General features: G+C 37.1%; 1 protein-coding gene across 5 annotated transcripts in view; it reads right to left on the minus strand.

The window, feature by feature from the left end:
- Positions 1–1,351: 1,351 nt before the first annotated feature.
- The window catches only part of MBTPS2 (membrane bound transcription factor peptidase, site 2), a 45,668-nt gene continuing 27,064 nt past the window's right edge, over positions 1,352–19,955 (minus strand). Inside the window, exons 8-13 of one of the 5 annotated variants that reach the window (XR_003522567.2) lie at positions 14,184–14,278; positions 13,626–13,821; positions 12,118–12,193; positions 10,080–10,679; positions 2,663–2,761; positions 1,352–1,791 (exon numbers count right to left, since the gene is read on the minus strand). Coding sequence is in view for 1 of the 5 variants with exons in the window: in XM_027607918.2 (XP_027463719.1) it covers positions 10,457–10,679; positions 12,118–12,193; positions 13,626–13,821; positions 14,184–14,278 (590 nt within the window). In the remaining 4 variants the exon portion in view is untranslated. Of the gene's footprint in view, positions 2,762–7,563; positions 10,680–12,117; positions 12,194–13,625; positions 13,822–14,183; positions 14,279–19,955 lie in introns of those variants that run through there. The other 4 variants (XR_003522566.2, XR_003522565.2, XR_003522568.2 and 1 more) reach the window with 4 other exon arrangements.

Genomic DNA, 19,955 nt, shown 5'->3' on the forward strand with positions numbered 1-19,955 from the left:
TTAGAAGGAGGAAAGAAAGGGCACTTATGAAAAAACAAGTAACTTTTTGGAAAGATGAATGGGCCCCTAGAAGAACTGGTGGGAGCTATGATAGTTTTGTATCAATGCCTGTTTGACAAGGTTAGAGGTGCTCCTGGGTAGGAGATTTATGACAATTGAGTTCCTTTGGGAAGCTCTGCTTTTAGGCAGATAAGGCATTTTAGGAACTCAAACGTTTTCAGCTCAAAATAATTTTTATGCCACAGAGTCTTATTCTGGACCCTTTCAACTTCTATACTTCAGCCCTGTGTTTCCCGAGAACTTAGGTAAACAGAGAACATTCTCAAAATCAGGAAATTCAATGCTATTATCCTAGAGCTGAGCACTCTGTACCTGTTCTTCAATCGCCTCTGACAGTATGTCTTATCTAGAAGGGGGGTTGGCTAAACTGCTCCTTGCAGCTGTATGAGAACTCCATACTCAACAAGGATTTCTAGAGTGCCTACTCTGTGCCAAGCTCTGTTCTAGACACTTAGGATTCAAGATAACTGTATCCATGTTTTCTCTTTCCCTCTCTTAGACAGGGCATCTCTCTTGCTGAAGGCTCTTGCTCTACTTGTGCTCTAGAGCCCAATCTCCTCCCTTGATGATCTACTTTCTTTTTCTTAGGTTCTTCCCATCAGCACCAAAAACATGCCCACAATTTTCCTAGTGCTAAAACAATGACAACAACAATACTGACACTTTCCTCTACATCCTTCACCAAGTCCCAGTTCTCCCCACCCCTTCCAAATAGAACTTTGTTTTTTAAGATTTTATTTATTTACTTATTTGAGAGAGAGAGAGAGAGCGCGCAAGTACGAGTGGGGAGAGGGGCAAAGGGAGAGGGAGAGAGAATCTCAAGCAGACTCCACACCGTGCCCACAGTTCCATCCCATGACACCAAGATCATGACCTCAGCCAAAATCAAGTTGGACACCCAACAGACCGAACCACCCAGGCACCCCCTCAAACGGAACTTCTTGGGTGCGTTTTCTGCATTTGCAGTCTCTCCCTGCACCCCCACCCCCCTCCACCCACCACAACCTGGCTCAGCTTTCTGTGCTGTACTGGGTCTGATCTCTCAAGATCACCTATGAACTACTAAAGCCCATGGACATTTGACAGCCTCTCTCAGTACTATCTCACATTATTGACATCTTGATACATTCTCTTCCCTTTGTTTCTCTAATACCAAACTCTCACTTGTGGTTTTCCTCCTAATTTTTTTTTTTTTTAAGATTTTATTTATTTATTTATTTATTTGAGAGAGAGCACGAGAGGGAAGAGAGTCAGAGGGAGAAGCAGACTCCCCGCTGAGCAGGGAGCCCGATGTGGGACTCGATCCCGGCACTCCAGGATCATGACCTGAGCCGAAGGCAGTCGCTTAACCAACTGAGCCACCCAGGCGCCCCTTCCTCCTAATTTTCTAAAGTTCATTTTTCCTCTTCCTTGTATCCTTTTTACCTAAAAGCTGGTGTTCTTGAGTGCTTTATCCTAGGATACCTTCTCTTTCCTTTCCCTTTCCTTCTCTCCCTAGACGATCCACTCCCATGGGTTTAATTACATATTTGTGGTAAATCAGCTTGTACATGGTGTCTCCAACTAATTTCTACAGAGTTCCAGACCTGTACGTCCAACAAACCACTTGAAGTTCTCCCAGGCCGTCAAACTCAAGAGTTCCAAATTGAACTGCTCCTTTTCTGATGTTTCCTAGCCACCATTCAATTGTCCAAGCCAGAAACCTGAAGTCCTCTTGACTCCTTCCTGAATCTAAACCACATGAAACCATCAAATATAGTGGATCCTACTTTTGATTTGTTCTCTCTCTTTCAACCTCTACTGTCACCATCTATTTTATATCACCATCACCTCTTGCCAAGATTAGTGAAATCGTCTCCTAACCAATTTCCTTGCCTCCAGACTTGCCTCCCTCCAATCTATCCTTTATCCTTAGTCAAGGTGATCCACCAAAATGCAAATGTGATTATGTCACTCTTTTGCTTGAGACTTCCAGTGACTTCCCATTTGCAATTAGACTAAAGTCCATAACATATTTCTAAGACCTGGCCTCTGCTAACCTTCTTGGCTTAATCTCTTGCCACCCCATGCCTGCAACACTTAGTAATGCTTAGCATATATTTATTGTTTTAAAAATAAATAGTTTTTTTCCTTACAAAATACAAAAAAGAAAAATTGTCTTATTTATTGCTATATCCCTGGAGCCCAGAACAGTGCCAAGAACATAGTAAGTATGCAATAAATATTTCTTAAATGAATGAAAGAATATTTCTATCAGTTCTAGTGACTACAGAATGGGGTTAAGCAAGAAAAATGGAAACTTTTAAATCCAATAACCATCTCCTAGAGTAGCATATTTACAAGAGTCATATTCTAAAATTTGGCAAATTTAAAAACCAACTACAATGATCTCAGAAGAAAAACATTTTAAATGGGGAAAAAAGCACACTTGCTCAAACTTTATAAGAAATAAAATACAAATTCATAGTATCCTCATTACCTCTTATTTTCATGATTTTAAATTATGATTAAAAATGCATATATTTGAACATGTAATCAAGGAATGCAGTGTTCCAAACTTAAATCATTATATAATTAAAACAGATGAAGAGAAGATACTTACTTTAAAATCAGGACATCTATTTCAAAGACAGATCTTTTTTTAAACCTTTAAAGACTAATATTAAACAATCCACAGAGAGAGGAATTAAAGCTTGAAAATCTAAGAAGCAAAAAAATATTTCAATTAAGACGTTGATGAAGACAGTACTTTTAGATAATGATATAATTAAGGATAATCTCCAGATTGCTAATCTATATTGCTTAGGAATGAGAAACACTATTTCAATAAAACTAAAAACACCTTAGGGAAAAAAATGATTTAAGGACTCTTGTCAAAGTACAAGACATATTCTCAATTCACTGTATTACTGAACTGAAAAAGTAAATAATAAATAGCTGCCTCCTATATAAATAAGAATGGTTTATTAAATGAGAGATAATTTCACTTATTATAACCATTCTCTCAAAAGGATATAAATTTATGTCTCCTCCTGGCTGGCATGAAATAGCTCTTAAGACTAACCATCTCCTTTGAGATGACTGGCTAATCATTTAGGGATAACAAAACACAAGATTATATTCCTACTTTGCACCAACATCAAAATACCTTGCATGTAAATTAAAGATTATAATATTTGAAAAAATGAAGTCATAAAATGATCATAAAATGTTCGTGAATATTTATAAAATCTTGAGAAGACTTTGAAAACATTTCACCAAAGGTGGAAAACATAAGGCAAAGCTTAACAGATCATGATATATAAAAACATAAAAATAAGCATTAGCATTATACTTAAATGAGGTTTTAATTTATTCACATGTAACAAATCAAATGGCAGAGCTGAGCTTATGATGAAAAGCAGTAAGACAATAATCACTCCCAGGAAAAATGGGCAAAGGATGGGAATAAACAAAAATAACACAATGGCCAATAAATACATTTAAAAATGTTTAACTTTTTTTCTAAACAAAGAAATGCAAATTAAAATGGGATGCTGTTTGCATATCCAATTAAGAGAAAAAAATGTAAATGCAACAAGGCGATATGTATATATAAAACGTTCACATTTCAAGAAAGTAATTTTTCTTTTAAGATTATCTTAAGAGTTTCTAGAATTATCCAAAAAATCATAGATATGCAAAAAGATTTAGTTATAAGTATATTCCTCACTGCTTTGTTTATAACATTGCAAAACTGGAAATAATAGGGGTTGGTTAATTATGTCATATTCAGGGGTGCCTGGCTGGTATCAATACCCATACCCACAAACACAGGTTATTTTGAATAGTTTCAGTGAGCAAAATCTTTAGCCAATACTTTAAGTATTATGATTTTTGGTTCATTTTAATTGGAGGAAGAACTATTTAAAAGGGTCAAGGCCTGGAAGACATTCTGGACAACCAGAGCGAGCCTGACGACAGTGGAAGCCAAGAAGGCATATCAAAAGGAGGCAGGATCTGACACCACTGTGATCAGGGATATCAGGGAAAATTTATGTCATAATTCTGCATTATGAAAATAAGTAATTTAAGTACATAATATCTTGAATATGCCAGGCACCATATTAAGAATTTCATGTAAACTGCTTTAACAATCTTAAAAAGGAAAATACTGTTATATCTATTTTAAAAATAGTTCATGCTACATAGAAAAATAAACCTGGAACCTGGATTTCCTACCTCCCACCATATATTCTAGAAATCAAAGATCTCATTGTGAAAGTACAACTCTAAAGCAAATAGAAGAAAGTGTAGGATGTTATTGTGACTTTGGGATAGGACAGCACTTTTTCAGTGAATGAATCAAAATGATTCATGAAAACAATAAAAAAATTAATGGATTTGACTATATCAAACTAAAGATACTCGTTCAACAACAAAACCTCATAAATAAAACTTATAAATGGGTGACAGGCTGGTAAAAATTATTTGCAACATCTAAAATGGACAAGAGAGGGGTGCCTGGGTGGCTCAGTTGTTGAGCGTCTGCCTTCGGCTCAGGTCATGATCCCAGGGTCCTGGGATGGAGCCCCGCGTCGGGCTCCCTGCTCAGCGGGAAGCCTGCTTCTCCCTCTCCCGCTCCCCCTGCTTGTGTTCCCTCTCTCGCTGTGTCTCTCTCTGTCAAATAAATAAAATCTTAAAAAAATAATAATAAAATAAAATAAAATGGACAAGAGATTGATATTTAGAACATGGGCTGTTCTGTAAACAGTTAGATAGTAAATATTTTAGGCTTTGGGGGTTATACGTTCTTTCTTGCAACTGCTCAACTCTGCTGTTGTAGCATGGAAGCAGCCATACACAATATATAAATGAATGAATGTGGCTGTGTTCTTTTTAAAAAAAATTGATTAATTTATTTCAGAGAGAGAGAAAGGGCAGGGGGAGGAGCAGAGGGAGAGACAGAATCTCCAGCGGACTCCCCAATGAGTGTGGAGCCCAAAGAGGGGCTTGATCCCAAGACCCCAAGATAACGACTTAAGCCAAAGTCAAGAGTCAGAGGCTCAACAGACTGAGCCACCGAGGCGCCCCTGAATGTGGCTATGTTGTAAGAAAACCTTCTTTACACAAATAGGTGGTGAGCAGGATTTGGCTTGCAGGCAGCAGTTTGTTGACTCCTAATCTAGAATATACAAAAAATTCTTACAGATCAATAAGAAAAATTTAGTAAACTCAATGGACAACCCGGCAAAGGGTATCAATAAGCAACTGGCAAAACGAAAAATCTAAGCGGCTAAACAAGTGTATGGATGCGCAACTTTATTAATCTGAGAAATGCAAATTAAAAGGAAATGCCATTTTGCACCCAATGAAAAGTCAGACAATTCAGGGGGAGGTGAGGGCATGGGGAAATATGGAACCCTAATGCCTTGCTGATGAGGGTCAGTTAGAGAGACATTCTGCAGAGCAATCTAGAAGGGCTAAGTGAACTTATGTATGTGTTTCCATAATCCAAATAAAGGAGAGCTTCTTGATAAAGGACAGCAGGCACCTTATAACAACACAAATACATTTTCCTTATTTTGTAATTAGATATAACATATTTTTCTCATTTCACTAGAAATAGACAAAAATACCATCATAGACTGTCACTAGTCTACAGACCAGCTGTTATAAACTACTACCGATGTGTTTTAGGGACATATGAAAAAAATATTAATATTCTTAGCACCTAATTCTTTCACAGTTTAGAGTTTCATATCTTTAAGAGAACTGGCTTTATGATACTTGACTGAGTGTAAAATTTACATAAATTTAAGATAAAGCAAGACTTCAATTTTGTAGGATGGAAGCCAATTACAGGGTTCTACTCTTAGATCTTTCTGAGTTTTTCCCCTTCTCTAAGGTGTCAGGAGCACATCAGTAGAAAAATTTGAGAAATGGTCAGTTAATAAGAAGGGACAATTATTGAATATCCTTCAATCTTTAGCTAAATAAAACTAAGCTATAAGGATGTTTTTGTCTCTCTTCAATGGGAAATTAGGCAATATCACCTGCTTGGTAATTAGAATTGCAGCTTCCTTTAACCATTTTTTCCCTACCTCCACCCTGAGTATAATCTATTGTGGTATTAGGTTTTGAAATAGAGACTTTCCTTTCATTGAATTCATTTGCCATGGTCTGATAAAATATACAATGAATTATTCAAATTAGTATGGCCGAAACAGCAAGAGTAGCTTGCAAATACACCGATTAAAAAGGCATATTGTCTCAAAGAAAATATATCCACATGCTTTATCTTCTTTGGGGGGGGGAGGGGCAGAGGGTGAGGAAGAGAGAAAGACTCTTAAGCAAGCTCCACACCCAGTGCAGAGCCCAACATGGGGATCGATCTCACAACCCTGAGTCATGACCTGAGTCAAAATCAAGAGTCAGATGCTTAACCGACTGAGCCACCCAAGGTGCCAATCACATGCTTTACCTTTTTTTGTTTTTTTAAAGATTTTATCTTTAAGTAATCTCTACACCCAACATGGGACTTGAACTCACAACCCCGAGATCAAGAGCTGCGTGCTCTACTGACTGAGCCAGCCAGGCGCCCCTCTACATGCTTACCCTTAAAAATGATTTGTTATTCAACTCTATTCCAGTACTGAAAACCACTTCAGAGTTAAAAGCTGTGAAATAAATGAAACATTTTCTTTCTTCCCAGTCTTTTATCACATGCTCATTTGCTTAAAAGGTTAGATTATACTAAAGCCTATGTATACTATTGTTTGAGTAGTCATTAAAAGAAAAAGAGTTTACAGTGGAATTGTACACATTAAACAGGTGAATTTTATGGTATTTAATTCTATCTCAAGCTGCTAAAAAAAAGTGGTTTAGATAATCAGTCATCTAGTCTTGTGGCTCTTAACTGTAGTAGAATGGGATCAGAGGCAAAAAGGAGGCATGGAATGATGCTAGCCAATCAGGATTTGGGCTAAATTTCCAGCCTATTTTATCTGGATTTTAGGTAATCTAGAAAGAGATTATGTGCCTATGTGTGTGTGTGTGTGGAGGGGGGATGGGTGGCATAGAGAGGGAAAGAGAGAGAGAGTGGGAGGGGAAGAGAGAAAAAGAGAGGGAGAGAGAGATTGAGGCTGGCCCTGTGGACAAGGGAGGAAGTGCTAGAGCAAAAGGTCAAGACGAACCAAATGTCAGAGTTGAAATACTTTTCCATGAATTCCTAAGAAACAGACTAACTTAGAGAAGACTTCTGTCAGACACTATTGAAAGGAAACGTGATAGTCCTCTTTCTTCATCCATAAACAGGCCATTTCCAAAACACTAGTAAGAGCTCAGGAATCTTGTTTAAAAAAGACTTCTTTTGGGGCACCTGGGTGGCTCAGTCAGTTAAGTGTCTGCCTTCGGCTCAGGTCATGATCCCAGGGTCTTAGGATTGAGCCCCAAGTCAGGGTCCCTGCTTAGTGGGGAGCCTGCTTCTCCCTCTCCCCACTGCTTGAGCTCTCTCTCTCAAATAAATAAATACAATCTTAAAAAAAAAAAAAGGCTTCTTTCTGTGGCCAGCAACAACTTTCATATAAGGACTGCTTGAGTGAAAAAGTGAAGGCTGCTTTTAGAAACAAGAATTGAAAACAACAAAGATCATACTGTATGTAAAGGGAACACTTTTGATAGAATAGTTTTTTTAAAAAAGACAACACATAAATATGATAAAACATAGAGTGCTGGTACACATTTATTCTTTTATTGCTAAACATCAAATGCCAGCAACTATGGTATCTTGGTATCTTCAACTTGAATACTAAGAATGAATTACAGCACAGTCGAAAGATCTGTAGAAAAAAATACCTGTGCACCATCAATTAGTATGTGGACATTCAATAAATACCATAGGACAAACTGATGACTGAAAGCCATGTATCCATGAAGTGCTTGTTTAAAATTTGCTGTTAGAATAGAAGACAATGACCCTATAAGAGCGATCATCAAAAGGTCAAGTTTAACGCATGTCTTTTCAAACTGAGATGAAAAGAATATATACGTTCTTTACATATTGTAGGTGATTTAAAAAAAACTGTTGAAAATGTAAACAACATAGAGTAGGAACACTGAAAGTAAAGTTGTACTGTTGAACATGACAACACAGAAAGCACATTTTCTTCAAATCCTCAAAGTAATTCATTTTTCTAATTGCTCTACAGTAACCAAAATGGATTATTTTCATGAAGATAATAATATACTAGGGACACAAAGACCTTCCAAGTTATTGTTTTGTTAACATATATTTACAGTAAATATTCAATAATACTATTCATAGCTTACTTAAATAGAAACATGCTTTTCTAATCCATAAATACCACTATTCATCATCCATTCAACCACGTTTAAGTATTTATGATGTCTCATGCACTGTGCCAGGGATGCAAAGATGAGTATGGCATGGTCCTTGCTCTAGAAGTGCCCACAATCAAGCTGAAGAGACGACAACATTTCCTTTTTTACACGATGAGGCCATTTCTATACAAATGCGATTGATCTGCTCATTATCCTAATAGGAGTGGTTCTCAAAGCCTGACCCTATGAAGCAAGAGACCAAGAAGTTCAAATGCTACAAGAAAATGAGGTGTTTGGTTGTTGTTGTTACAGTTGTTGTTGTTTTTTCCACCCAGAAAAAGAAGTTAATGGGTAGGAGTTCCTCTATTTAAGTTCTTCTCTGTTTTAAAAAACTGATCTGCACATATACGACATATTCATTAGTAAACTGCATAGTTCATGTAATCAAATTAATTATGCAAGTATTTCATGGCATTCCCCAAGCTCTACTACCTAAACCAGGTCTGAGCTCTCTGCTAAGACTTTGATCCTGAATGACTATCTACCTAAGAATAGAACCACCACCTTTTTTCTGGGATAAACGAATAACTTGTATGGTTTAAATGATGACCTCAAGTCATTAATAAAATCTTAACATTATACTCAATAAATAATTTCTATTTAAGAAGGCAGGCAAACTTGCATACAGTCTAAAGAGTTTCTTAAAAATGATTAAAAACCTTTATTGCCTGAAGAGCAGCTCAATGATCAGAAAAAGGTGAACCCCATGGAATGCCTCACTTAGTGAAAAAGTTGGGTACACAGTTGTTAATGTGCTTGAGTGTATGAGGGAAGCACATATTTTTCATCAAAAAACAGCACGCTCAGACACTTAGAAGACCAAGAGTTCACAGTGGCCTGGTGACTTCCTGGATCTTCCAGGGCTCCAGCTCCAGTCCAAAAGACCTCGAACTACTCAGGGCTCTTTTGGGCTCAAGAGGCAGTTCCCGGGCCCTGGCAAGTCCACGTCTGTACTCACGTGTGGCCATTCTCACTGTACTACCAAGTCTTCTGTGGACCCACAGAGGTAGCTTGGGAGAAAGATGGAAAACAAGGACTGGGTGTTTAATTACTCACTACAGAGAAACACAGAAGCTGCTGGTGAGGACAGAGTATGGTTGAGAGCTTAAGGTAGTTGCTCCTTGAAGACAGGAACCCACGACCTAGGCCCCAGATAACCCCAGCAGCACAGAGAAAACGTCTACCCTGGAAAGGCTCCGAGCTTCAGAGCTCTGTAGAGAATGGTAACCAGGACTGCAGCAGATCTGCCTCGTGATCTGTTAGAAGACCAAGCTCAGTTCTCACGCTCAACTTTAACTTCCTCAACCCACATGCTGCAAGTGGAAGATACTTCTTGTAGCTCAGTCTGAATGTCAGAACACAGTGCTGCTTTAGGAGCGTATGGGGACACATTATCAAAGAGGCAACTCTTGTGGGGCAAGGCATTTATCACTGTAAGCCCTACTTCCTACTTTGTTCACTTATTTGGTATCATTTGACAAAGATTTTCCCTTTCATGTTAGCAGATTCCTTTATAGAATTTTATTAATTGTAATCAGACCTCAGTTGTCAGAGTACAAAATAATATACCAATAAATCTTAAAATACTTTTCAAACTAAGAAAAAGGTCAAGAGATATAGGCCAAGAAAATGCTCACCCTTCCACTTGGCCAGAGTCTGGTCTTCTTCAAATCTGGATTAATGATGCTTTTTCAAAAAGTTTTCCCCGATTAATTCCACCCAATTCAGTTCTCCTTTACACTACTGCAATATGATATGTAGTCACACAAAATGGTTTAACATGAATTTTCACTTGTTTAGAAATTGTTCCACAAGCATCTGAAGTTGGTTAAGTTCAGTCTTTAAAAGTCGGATGTAGTCAGAGACTATGCCTTTCATTCCTTCTGTTTATCCCCCATCCCAGAGTTTGGATATTCTGATACAGGAGGAGCTTAAAGTCGTTGGTTAAAATATAATTTTAAGGAAATGCTTTCTATTTCATATGAAGCATCATTCTGCAAGATGAGTGCAAATATTACCGTGCTGTAACCATCCAGAGTCCCAGGGTCACGTTGGCAGCCAAAAGTACACTACCACCAAGCAAGATGAAAAATCCTATCAGATCTTTGATATCATTGTCTCCAATCACTGAGGTAAGGGTAGCATCTAGGAAAGAGTTTAAAATCCACTGACCATCCAAAGCAAAGCAGGGCACTGCATTAACAATAGCTAGAGCTCCTGAGAGGGAAATCAGGTACCTGGTTAAAATGAGTTAAGGAGCCGACTGTGAAGTCTGAGTGGAAAACACATATCTAATAGTCAGAAGAAGGTATTTTACTAGGACTGCATTTGAGATCATAGTTGACTTCCCTCCTTTCTTTAAATTTCTGCCCACCAGTACAGGATATGCCTTCTTAGATTCTGGTATTTATTTATTTTTAAAAAGATCTATTTATTTATTTATTTTAGAGTGAGTAAGGGTACCTGGGTGAGCAGGGGGGAGGGGCAGAGGGGGAGAGAGAGAGAATCCTGAAGCAGACTTCCTGCTGAGCAAGGTGCCCCATGAGGGGCTTGATCCCACAACCCTGAGACCATGACCTGAGCCAAAACCAAGAGCTGGCCGCTCAACTGACTGAGCCACCTAGGCACCCCAGATCTCTACTGTTTCAAACAAATTATTTATATTATTTCAAAGCTCAAAAACCTTGACTAGAAAAATAAAAGGACAACCATTTATAAACGAAGGCAATCTATAGCAAACTCAGAGGAAGATGGAGTCTTTGTAATCCTCTAATGACACAAGGAGGGAAAGGAATGTGGAAGCAATTAGAGATAAGGGAAAATCACTTTTTGATCCTTACAGAGTATTAACTTATCTTAGGAAACATAAAGATTTTGGCTGCTTCAACTCTATTTTACTATTATCTATAAGGTTACAATCTTGATTGTACATACTTTTCAGTAGCTGCTCATTTGTTTTCCCTTTCATTTTTTTGCAAATTATTGAGGAAGGAAATGAAAGTGATTTAAAAGCGACAAAAATACGTATTGTGCACCTGAAACGAATATAACACTGTAATGTTAACTACACTGGAACTAAAAAAAACAAAAAGATCCATGCTTAGAAATAAACTTAAAATCTAGAAAGTAAAAAAAAAAAAAAAGTGACAAAAATAAAGAACCCTTACAAATTGTTTGGTTTGTTCAGATTCTTCATAATGATGAATTTTAAAAAAACAAGTTTTATATTCAAACTGAATATGCTAAAGAACACAAGATTTTGTCCTCTGAATTGCTATTTTAATAGTGGAAACCAGGTCGATCTCCCTTAATCATTCCTCCATTTAGTCAGAGCTAACAGGCTCAGAAGGGGCAGAATTCATCACCGTGGTAGTAACTGAAGCTTTGATTCTTTATAAACTTACTAAAGGGTCTTAGATCTGTAAATTCAACTCTCAGTTTATAGGCTGGGTTCCCTTCCTTCCATATCTTAACTTTTCTCCTTCCCCGATCCATCTCTCTCCCATGACTTCTTCCCTCCTAGGTACAATCTGATCTTTTTCAACTTTAAAGTCTCCTTCTTAGTTGTTAGCAATCAATAGGTACCTGTAAGGTCTATGCATGCTCTATTCAAGGTAAGCCTGATCATGTTCCAAGTAACACTTATAAAAACATTCTTCACACCAGAAAGGATACTTGACAAATGTCTCCACAACCACAGGCAGATCTATGCTTAGAAAGTTGAAACGTGGGATAAAACTGGTGATGCTCACTAAAAAAAGAAAAACAAGGAATAATGAATATTGTTCACACAGATAAGCAACAGTATTATAAAAATTTTTCCATATGGTCAAAAATTAGGCTAGCCTATTAAATTGGTTGAGAAAGCCCTTCCCAGACATATGCAGGCAGCGTATATGCCCCGCATATAAAAACAATTATTCTAGAACACCTAATAAATCTAGTGGAATACAGAAATTCATGTCCCAGTGTGCACTTATATTTGGAGGTGAGAATAAGATAAAACTGACTATATACCAAGTATGACTACTAAATACAGAGACTGACTTAAAAACTATGCCAGAATTTATCAAGAGTCCTTATCCATCAAAGAGATATAACCTTAAAATCATAATCACTATAACTATTAATAAATAAGAAGAATGACCCAGGTTGTATCTCAGGATATGCCTATAAAGCAATGGGAGAGCCTTTTAAAGAGTAACATAAGACCTACATGTTCATCAACTGATGAGTGAATAAAGAGAATGTGGTATGTTCATAGAATGGAATATTTGGCCCTAAAAAGGAAGAACATACTGACACATGCTACAACATGGATGAACCTTAAAGACATTATGCTAAGTGAAAGAAGTCAGTCACAAAATATTCTACTTATATGAAATGTGCAGAACAGGCAAACTTACAGAAAGAGAAAGTAGATTAGTGATTGCCAAGAGGTGGGGGGGCGGTTTGGGGAGAAATAAGAACTGACTGCTTAATGGATATGAGGTTTCTTTTTGGGGTGATGAAAATATTCTAGAACTAGATTTGGTGATGGTGGCACAACTCTGAATATATTAAAAACTCTTCAATTGTATACTTTAAAAGGGTCAAATATATGGTACGTGAATTATATTTCAATACAACTGTTACAAAAAAAGGAACTTAAAAAATTCTTGTACAACAAAATGAGTTGGACCATACGATCTTCAGCCATATGGAGAAGCTATCTATTTAGTCCAATCATGTAGCCACTGTTAAAACAATTATGCTGGCCCAGTTTTGAAAATTATATTCATATAAAATTCATGTGTTATACACAAATTATAGTCTTATGATGACTCTTGGCATTCTCTGGGGTATGTTGCTCTTGCCACTGTTTTGGGAGCTTGGATAGATTTAGTAAACTCTCAGAGAACATCTGAGAAATCATCTATGTGACTTGGGCATAAACGGTGGTGAAAAGAAAATACATCACTCTCCATAGGCAGACATGGGATTCAGCTCCATCTTGCTTCATAAATTCAGATTATTTTCCTAATGGTAAATTTCATGCAACGCTTAACAAGGTAATAAGACTTTGAAAAGTGGTCACATTTATAATAAATAAAATTAACACAGGATTTGTACTGAGTTTCTACCATGGAGAATATATGGCATCTTAATGATCTTCTGAGGGTCGCCCCACAATAAATACTCACCTGTGTAGTGAAGGTGCAGTGGATGGCCTACATACAACATATCAATTTGAGGTGGATGTTTCACTTTTATTAAGCGAGTATGAGTTTCCAAAGAAGGTATTATACAGAAACTTGAACTTGAACTTTTTTTACAATCTTTATTGGTTCTACAAACTTGTGTGGCTTCAACTGCTTTCCGGGCAGGTAAACATGTGTGCTATGAACAAAATATTAATTAGTCAATACTAAAAATAATTTATAACAAGAAAACCAGAAAGTTACAGCTCTTTAATATCTTTTATGTCACAGAGCATAAAAGGAACAAAATTCATATAGAAGAAATGCCATTTATGTGCACCTACTATAAATTAGATTCAAGTATTCCACTTCGGCCAAATAAGATATTACAGCTATAAATTGTTAAAGATTCTCAGATGAAATGTGACAAGTGAAATGTAGAAATTTTAATAAAACGACACAAAGCAAAAAGTAAAATTTTCATAGACTCCATTTTAGTTCTATATGATTATTTTGTAAAAATTATATCAGACAAACAAGATTGCTTCAGGGACAACTCACCAAACGCTTATTAAAGTTATTTCTGTATGAAAAGCACACATCCGTGAGGCTGTGATTATTACAGCATTCGGTCGAACCATCTAGCCGTTTGTATGCTAAAGAGAAATAATTTATTAGAATCTGTTATACAGAAGTACATTTGTAATAAAAATTTTGCTTTCAAGAAGGAGGGGGGTGGGGGGATGGGTCAGCCTGGTGATGGGTATTAAAGAGGGCACGTATTGAATGCAGCACCGGGTGTTATGCACAAACAATGAATCATGGAACACTACATCAAAAACTAATGATGTAATGTATGGTGATTAACATAACAATAAAAGAACCACAAAAAAAAGAAAAAGACAAAAAGAGTAAAGTGCACACAAATTTGGAAACAACTATATGATTCAGAGTTCAGTCTGACAGGCTACTTGCTGCAGTGATTTTATGGTACAAAAAAGGACATGATATTACAAAAAGAGATGTGTCCAGTTTGGAATCAAGAAGCAGCACTTCCCCTCGGTTACCTGTCTTCACATAAACTTACCTACAAATAAAGCTGGAGTTCCAGGGTCTCAGTAAGGTTTTGCAATAACTCCAGCAGGTCAAGCACAAATATTTAATGAGCCACTATTAGTGGCTTTAATGCTACTGATCCAGGATTACTACTGAGTTCCTGCGTTCTAGTGTTAGCAGAGTGGGCGAGAGGATGCCTAAGAGACTCTCATCCCTAAAATCACTATTATATCAAATATCTATCTTACCTCCAATGCTTACCTTGGGGCTTTCCTCATAAAACCAGGGCAGCCCAATGTGACCCCAGAGATGTGCAATATTTGCCAGCCTACCAGTAATCCAGTTACCATTTTTGGAAGACAATGGAAACAGGGCAACTATTTATTCCCATTATTCATTTATTTTTAAAAGTTCTTTGGTAGACTGCCTCACTTGTATCTAGGGCAGAATAAGAAAACTAAGTCACTGATACAGGTGGGATAAAAAATTATTTCCATGTATTTATTTTGGAAGGTTTCCTGCATTCAGCATATCAAACTTGTAAAGCATAAATCGATGTGTAGCATAGACCAATTAAACTTAGATTCTTATATTCACACTACCATACTCAGATGTGCTGAGGAAGATAGACTCAAGAGCAAAGTTACCAGAGAATTACAAAAAAAAAAGTACATTTTTCTAGTACCACAAAAAGCTTTTCTGTTACAAGAGTATCTTCAGGAACACTGGCATGAAAATGTTAGTTGATAGGCAATGTGATTTTATAAGGATTTTTTATTTTTGCCATCAGTTGTTGTTTTTAAAGTTTTTTTTTTTTAAGTTTTATTTATTTAAGTGGTCTCTACACCCAACAGTTGGCTTGAACTCCTGACCCTGAGATCAAGAGTCAGATGCTCTACTGACTGAGCCAGCTGGCCAGGCACCCCAAAACAGTTTTTTTTAAACTAGGTTATTTGAGGGGTGCCTGGGTGACTTAGTCCATTAAATTTCTGACTCTTGATCTCAGCGCAGGTCTTGATCTCAGGGTCTTGAGTTCAATCCCTGCATTGGGCTCTACGCCCAGTGGGGAGCCTACTTAAAAAAAAAAAAAAAGAAAAGAAAAAAAAACTAGGTTATTTGAGGAAGACATCTTGTATTGGTTAGACTGTCACTATCTCTCCTTGGCCAACATAAAACGAAGAACAAAACAGAGATGAAACAAAATGGCTGATAAGTCAGTTTCTCCTCTGCATTGCTTGGCTGTGTGGGTAGTTTTGTTTTGTTTTCTTAGCATAATTGAACAGGTATTTAAATTTTGGATGATGAGTTGTCTCTGAAATATGAAAGCAAACTGAGTATCTAATGGCACAGACAAACCTGTGCCTGTAATCATTCATCAGCCTTAATTATAAAGTATAAGGTAAAAAGTTGTTTAGGATTTTTTATTGTTTACCAATACAGGCTACAATTTCAGTGTTCTCTCTGATCAGTTGCCAAGTCCCACCAATTTTAACCTCCTTATTATTTTTCCACCTATATATTCCCATTTGAATGTAGATTCTACTCCCTCTCATCCGACCCATTTGAAGAATCCTAGTTAAGTCTTGTTTGCTCACCAGCTAGCTAGCATTTGCAAGCCTTTCTTACATACTGAATGCTTCAGATTAACCTTCCAAGGTAGAACTACAAGAATGTTAACTCCTCTAATTCAAAACTTCCAAAGATTGCACTGCTCCCAAATAATGTCTAAATTCCAGACTAAAATAGAGAGACTAGAGAGACTTCCGTTCTTTTATCACCTTATCTCATACTATTATCTTGCTGAACCAAATTACTAGCAGTTCCCTGACCACTTTTTGTCTACGGTACCAAGGTTCATTTCTGTCTTGGCCTCCTGAAACTAAACTCACTGCTGAGGCCCAACTGAAGGGCTGCTATTATGAAACCTGCCCTCATCTTCTCAGTCAAGACTGACTGCCACCAACTCCCATAACTCCCACCAATTCCTGTCATTACCTACAGTTAACCTTGTACCATAATAATATGGGCATGGTCTGCTTCTTTTTTTAAAAAGTTTTTATTTAAATTCCAATTGGTTAGCATACAGTGTAATACTAGTTTCAGGTATATAACATAGTAATTCAACACTTCCATACATCACCCAGTGCTCATCACAAGTACACTCCTTAATCCCTATCACATGGTCTATATCTCTGACTAGATTGAGCTCCTTGAGAAAAAAGTTTCTCAATCTTACATAAGGTGCATAACTCAATATACACTGAATACATGAATGATGTTCTATGCCATTTGCCTTTGTATTAGTAATTGTTTAGAAAATTTACATCTGATGCTCGATCACTAACTTTTCTTGGAGGAATGTATACAATGCAGAATTGAAAGTCAATAATTTGATAACACTTTTGATACAGCATGTCTGGTAACACAAATGCTTAAAGGGGCCAACCAGGAAGCAAATAAATGAAGTGCATAGTTTTGGAAAAAGTAGTAAGTGTTGGGACTGTGATGAATTAGAAAATATATATCCTGCTTTAAGGGGTGAGCAGTGAGGCTACTCAACTTGGGGGCCTGATTCCACAGATCATCTATTTTATTCCAAAAGAAATATGAAATCTGTACTTTCATATGAAGCCTCTTGTTATTGGCATCTAATTAATATTAAAAAAGATACCATGCAAGCCAAACCAAATACATCTGCTGAGGTTGGATTTGGCCTCTGGGCTACCACCAATTTGTAACCTCTACGTTATGGCTTCTTCCTATGGTGATTACTATAACCCAAACATAAATCCATGGCTGTGGCCATCCTGACAAGTTTAAATACCTCTTGACAAACAGAATTTTCCAATAAAGAGTTAAATATTTTGTTGTGATTTGAGAAGTAAATTTGATTATTTCTCTGTTTATCTGTTAAAAAAAGTTGTATTAGAATCTTTTCTACTGGGTCACATTTAAGGACAAGTTGCTAAGCCAATTTCTGTAACTCAATTCTTAACCTATAAGATGGTATGCCACAGACAATTTTCACACTAGTGTACATACTTTTATTAAGAATGAGAGGCCAGTCTAATTCTACTTTACAAAGAGCCGTCAAGACTGCATTGAGAAGCCCCCGAGGCATTCATAGGTTGAATTTAACTCTAGAAGATTAGAATTGGCCCTTAAATCTCCTCAGTCTGGAAGACAATTAGGTAATTCAAGAACAGATCAGTTTTAGAATTCTACTATAGGGACAACCTGCATATTCTGAATATACCCTAAGATGGGCCTCAAAACAAAGTTGTAGAAATAGTCCAGCCTCCAAAGAATAGTCTAGACCAGAGGTTTATTATATTAAAAAAAATTTTTTTTTAAAAAGTACTCTCTATACCTAATGTGGGGCTCGAACTTAACAACCCTGAGATCAAGAGTCGCAGGCTCTACCGGCTGAGCCAGCGAGGTACCCCACCAGAGGTTAATTTTAGAATAATTATTGGCTGGAAAGAAGAGACTTTTTCAATCTCCAGTTCATAGTCCCCACTACTTTCTATATTACTAAAATGAACTGAACAATTTTCTTACTCTAGTTTATTAAATATATAAATGTAGTTAGAGCTCCAACACAGGGAGGTAAGCCTAATTATTTATTCTTAGTTCCACAGCAGAATTTATACCAGCATCACCTAGTAACCAGTAGCTAAAAAATTATAAACACACACACACACATTCTCTCTTCACTTTAGGGTAGCAAAAAAACTTTGGATCATAACTTGACATTCACAATGGAAAAACAGATACTTTACTCCAAACCTTAAAGAAGGCTTAGGCATAAAAACAATCTGGGTACTCAAAATATATGGAAAGGCTTCCTGAACTTTTCCTTTGATTCTCTTAAACCAGGCGGGGAAAGGTCTTTTCTCACTTGAGTTGAAGGTATGTAGGACAGGGCAATATCCTCATTCCCAGGCAGTTACAGGGAGGTACCCTTGCCTCCTCCGAAAAGGAATACAGGCTGTTCAAGGGGGATGTCTGAATCTGAGCTCAAAGCTTCATTTTAGGGAGCAGCTGCCTTTCGTTTTCAATCTCATGCTCCTGAAAATGTAGTTCAAATGGTGGACCTGTTGAGTATAGTCTTTTTTACGCCAGACAATGCTTTCAGGAAAGAAAAACAGGAAAGGATTAACAGAAGAAAAAGTAGGTCTAAACAATTTCCTAACGTGGATTAACCATATTTTTCTAATTTGACAGAATTCTTCTGTTAATATTTTAAGAAGAACATCCAGTCTGCTTAATTATATTTCAAAAAATTTAATAATATACCCGGGAGAGATAAGGGGCCAGGTATGATTGCTTGGGACAGCTTACATGCACATCCAGGGTCAGATCTTTCCAAGGTGGCTTTATTGTTTTGCAGTGGTATAATTTCCTAGAACTTTATTTATTTTATTTTTTTATTTTTATTTTTTTAAAGATTTTATTTATTTATTTGAGGGAGAGAGAATGAGAGAGAGAGAGCATGAGAGGGAAGAGGGTCAGAGGGAGAAGCAGACTCCCCGCCGAGCAGGGAGCCCGATGCGGGACTTGATCCCGGGACTCCAGGATCATGACCTGAGCCGAAGGCAGTCGCTTAACCGACTGAGCCACCCAGGCACCCGATTTCCTAGAATTTTAATTATGTATACTAAATTCCACTCCAAAATGAACACAAATCACTTTTGGATTATTGACCACTTTGTATTACTGTATTTAGCTGTATGTTTCCCCAATGTTTATAATGAAGGATAAAAAAACGTACTAGAGACATGTAAAATACTATTAATCCATAGCTTTCTTAAAAATGTCCACAGCCCCAGTGGTCAAGTCTGCCATTAAAATTAATCTGGTATTTATTTAAAGTTACATTTATAGTCATTAAGATTCCTGTAAGTTGGCTAAATATATGTACTCCATTTTATTTATTTTATTTTATTTTATTTTTTTAAGATTTTATTTATTTATTTGACAGAGAGAGACACCAGCGAGAGCAGGAACATAAGCAGGGGGAGTGGGAGAGGGAGAAGCAGGCTCCCTGCCGAGCAGGGAGCCCGATGCGGGGCTCGATCCCAGGACCCTGGGATCACGACCTGAGCCGAAGGCAGCTGCTTAACGACTGAGCCACCCAGGTGCCCATATGTACTCCATTTTAAAATGGTTAAATAGAGGTACAGGTTTATCAGACACAGTCATCATGTAGAATAAACATGTATCCTAATATAGTCACTCCTAAGGAGATGAAATAGATATTGAAGAATTACTTTG

This window comes from Zalophus californianus, chromosome X, assembly GCF_009762305.2.
Source record: "Zalophus californianus isolate mZalCal1 chromosome X, mZalCal1.pri.v2, whole genome shotgun sequence".
NCBI classification, from domain to species: domain Eukaryota; kingdom Metazoa; phylum Chordata; class Mammalia; order Carnivora; family Otariidae; genus Zalophus; species Zalophus californianus.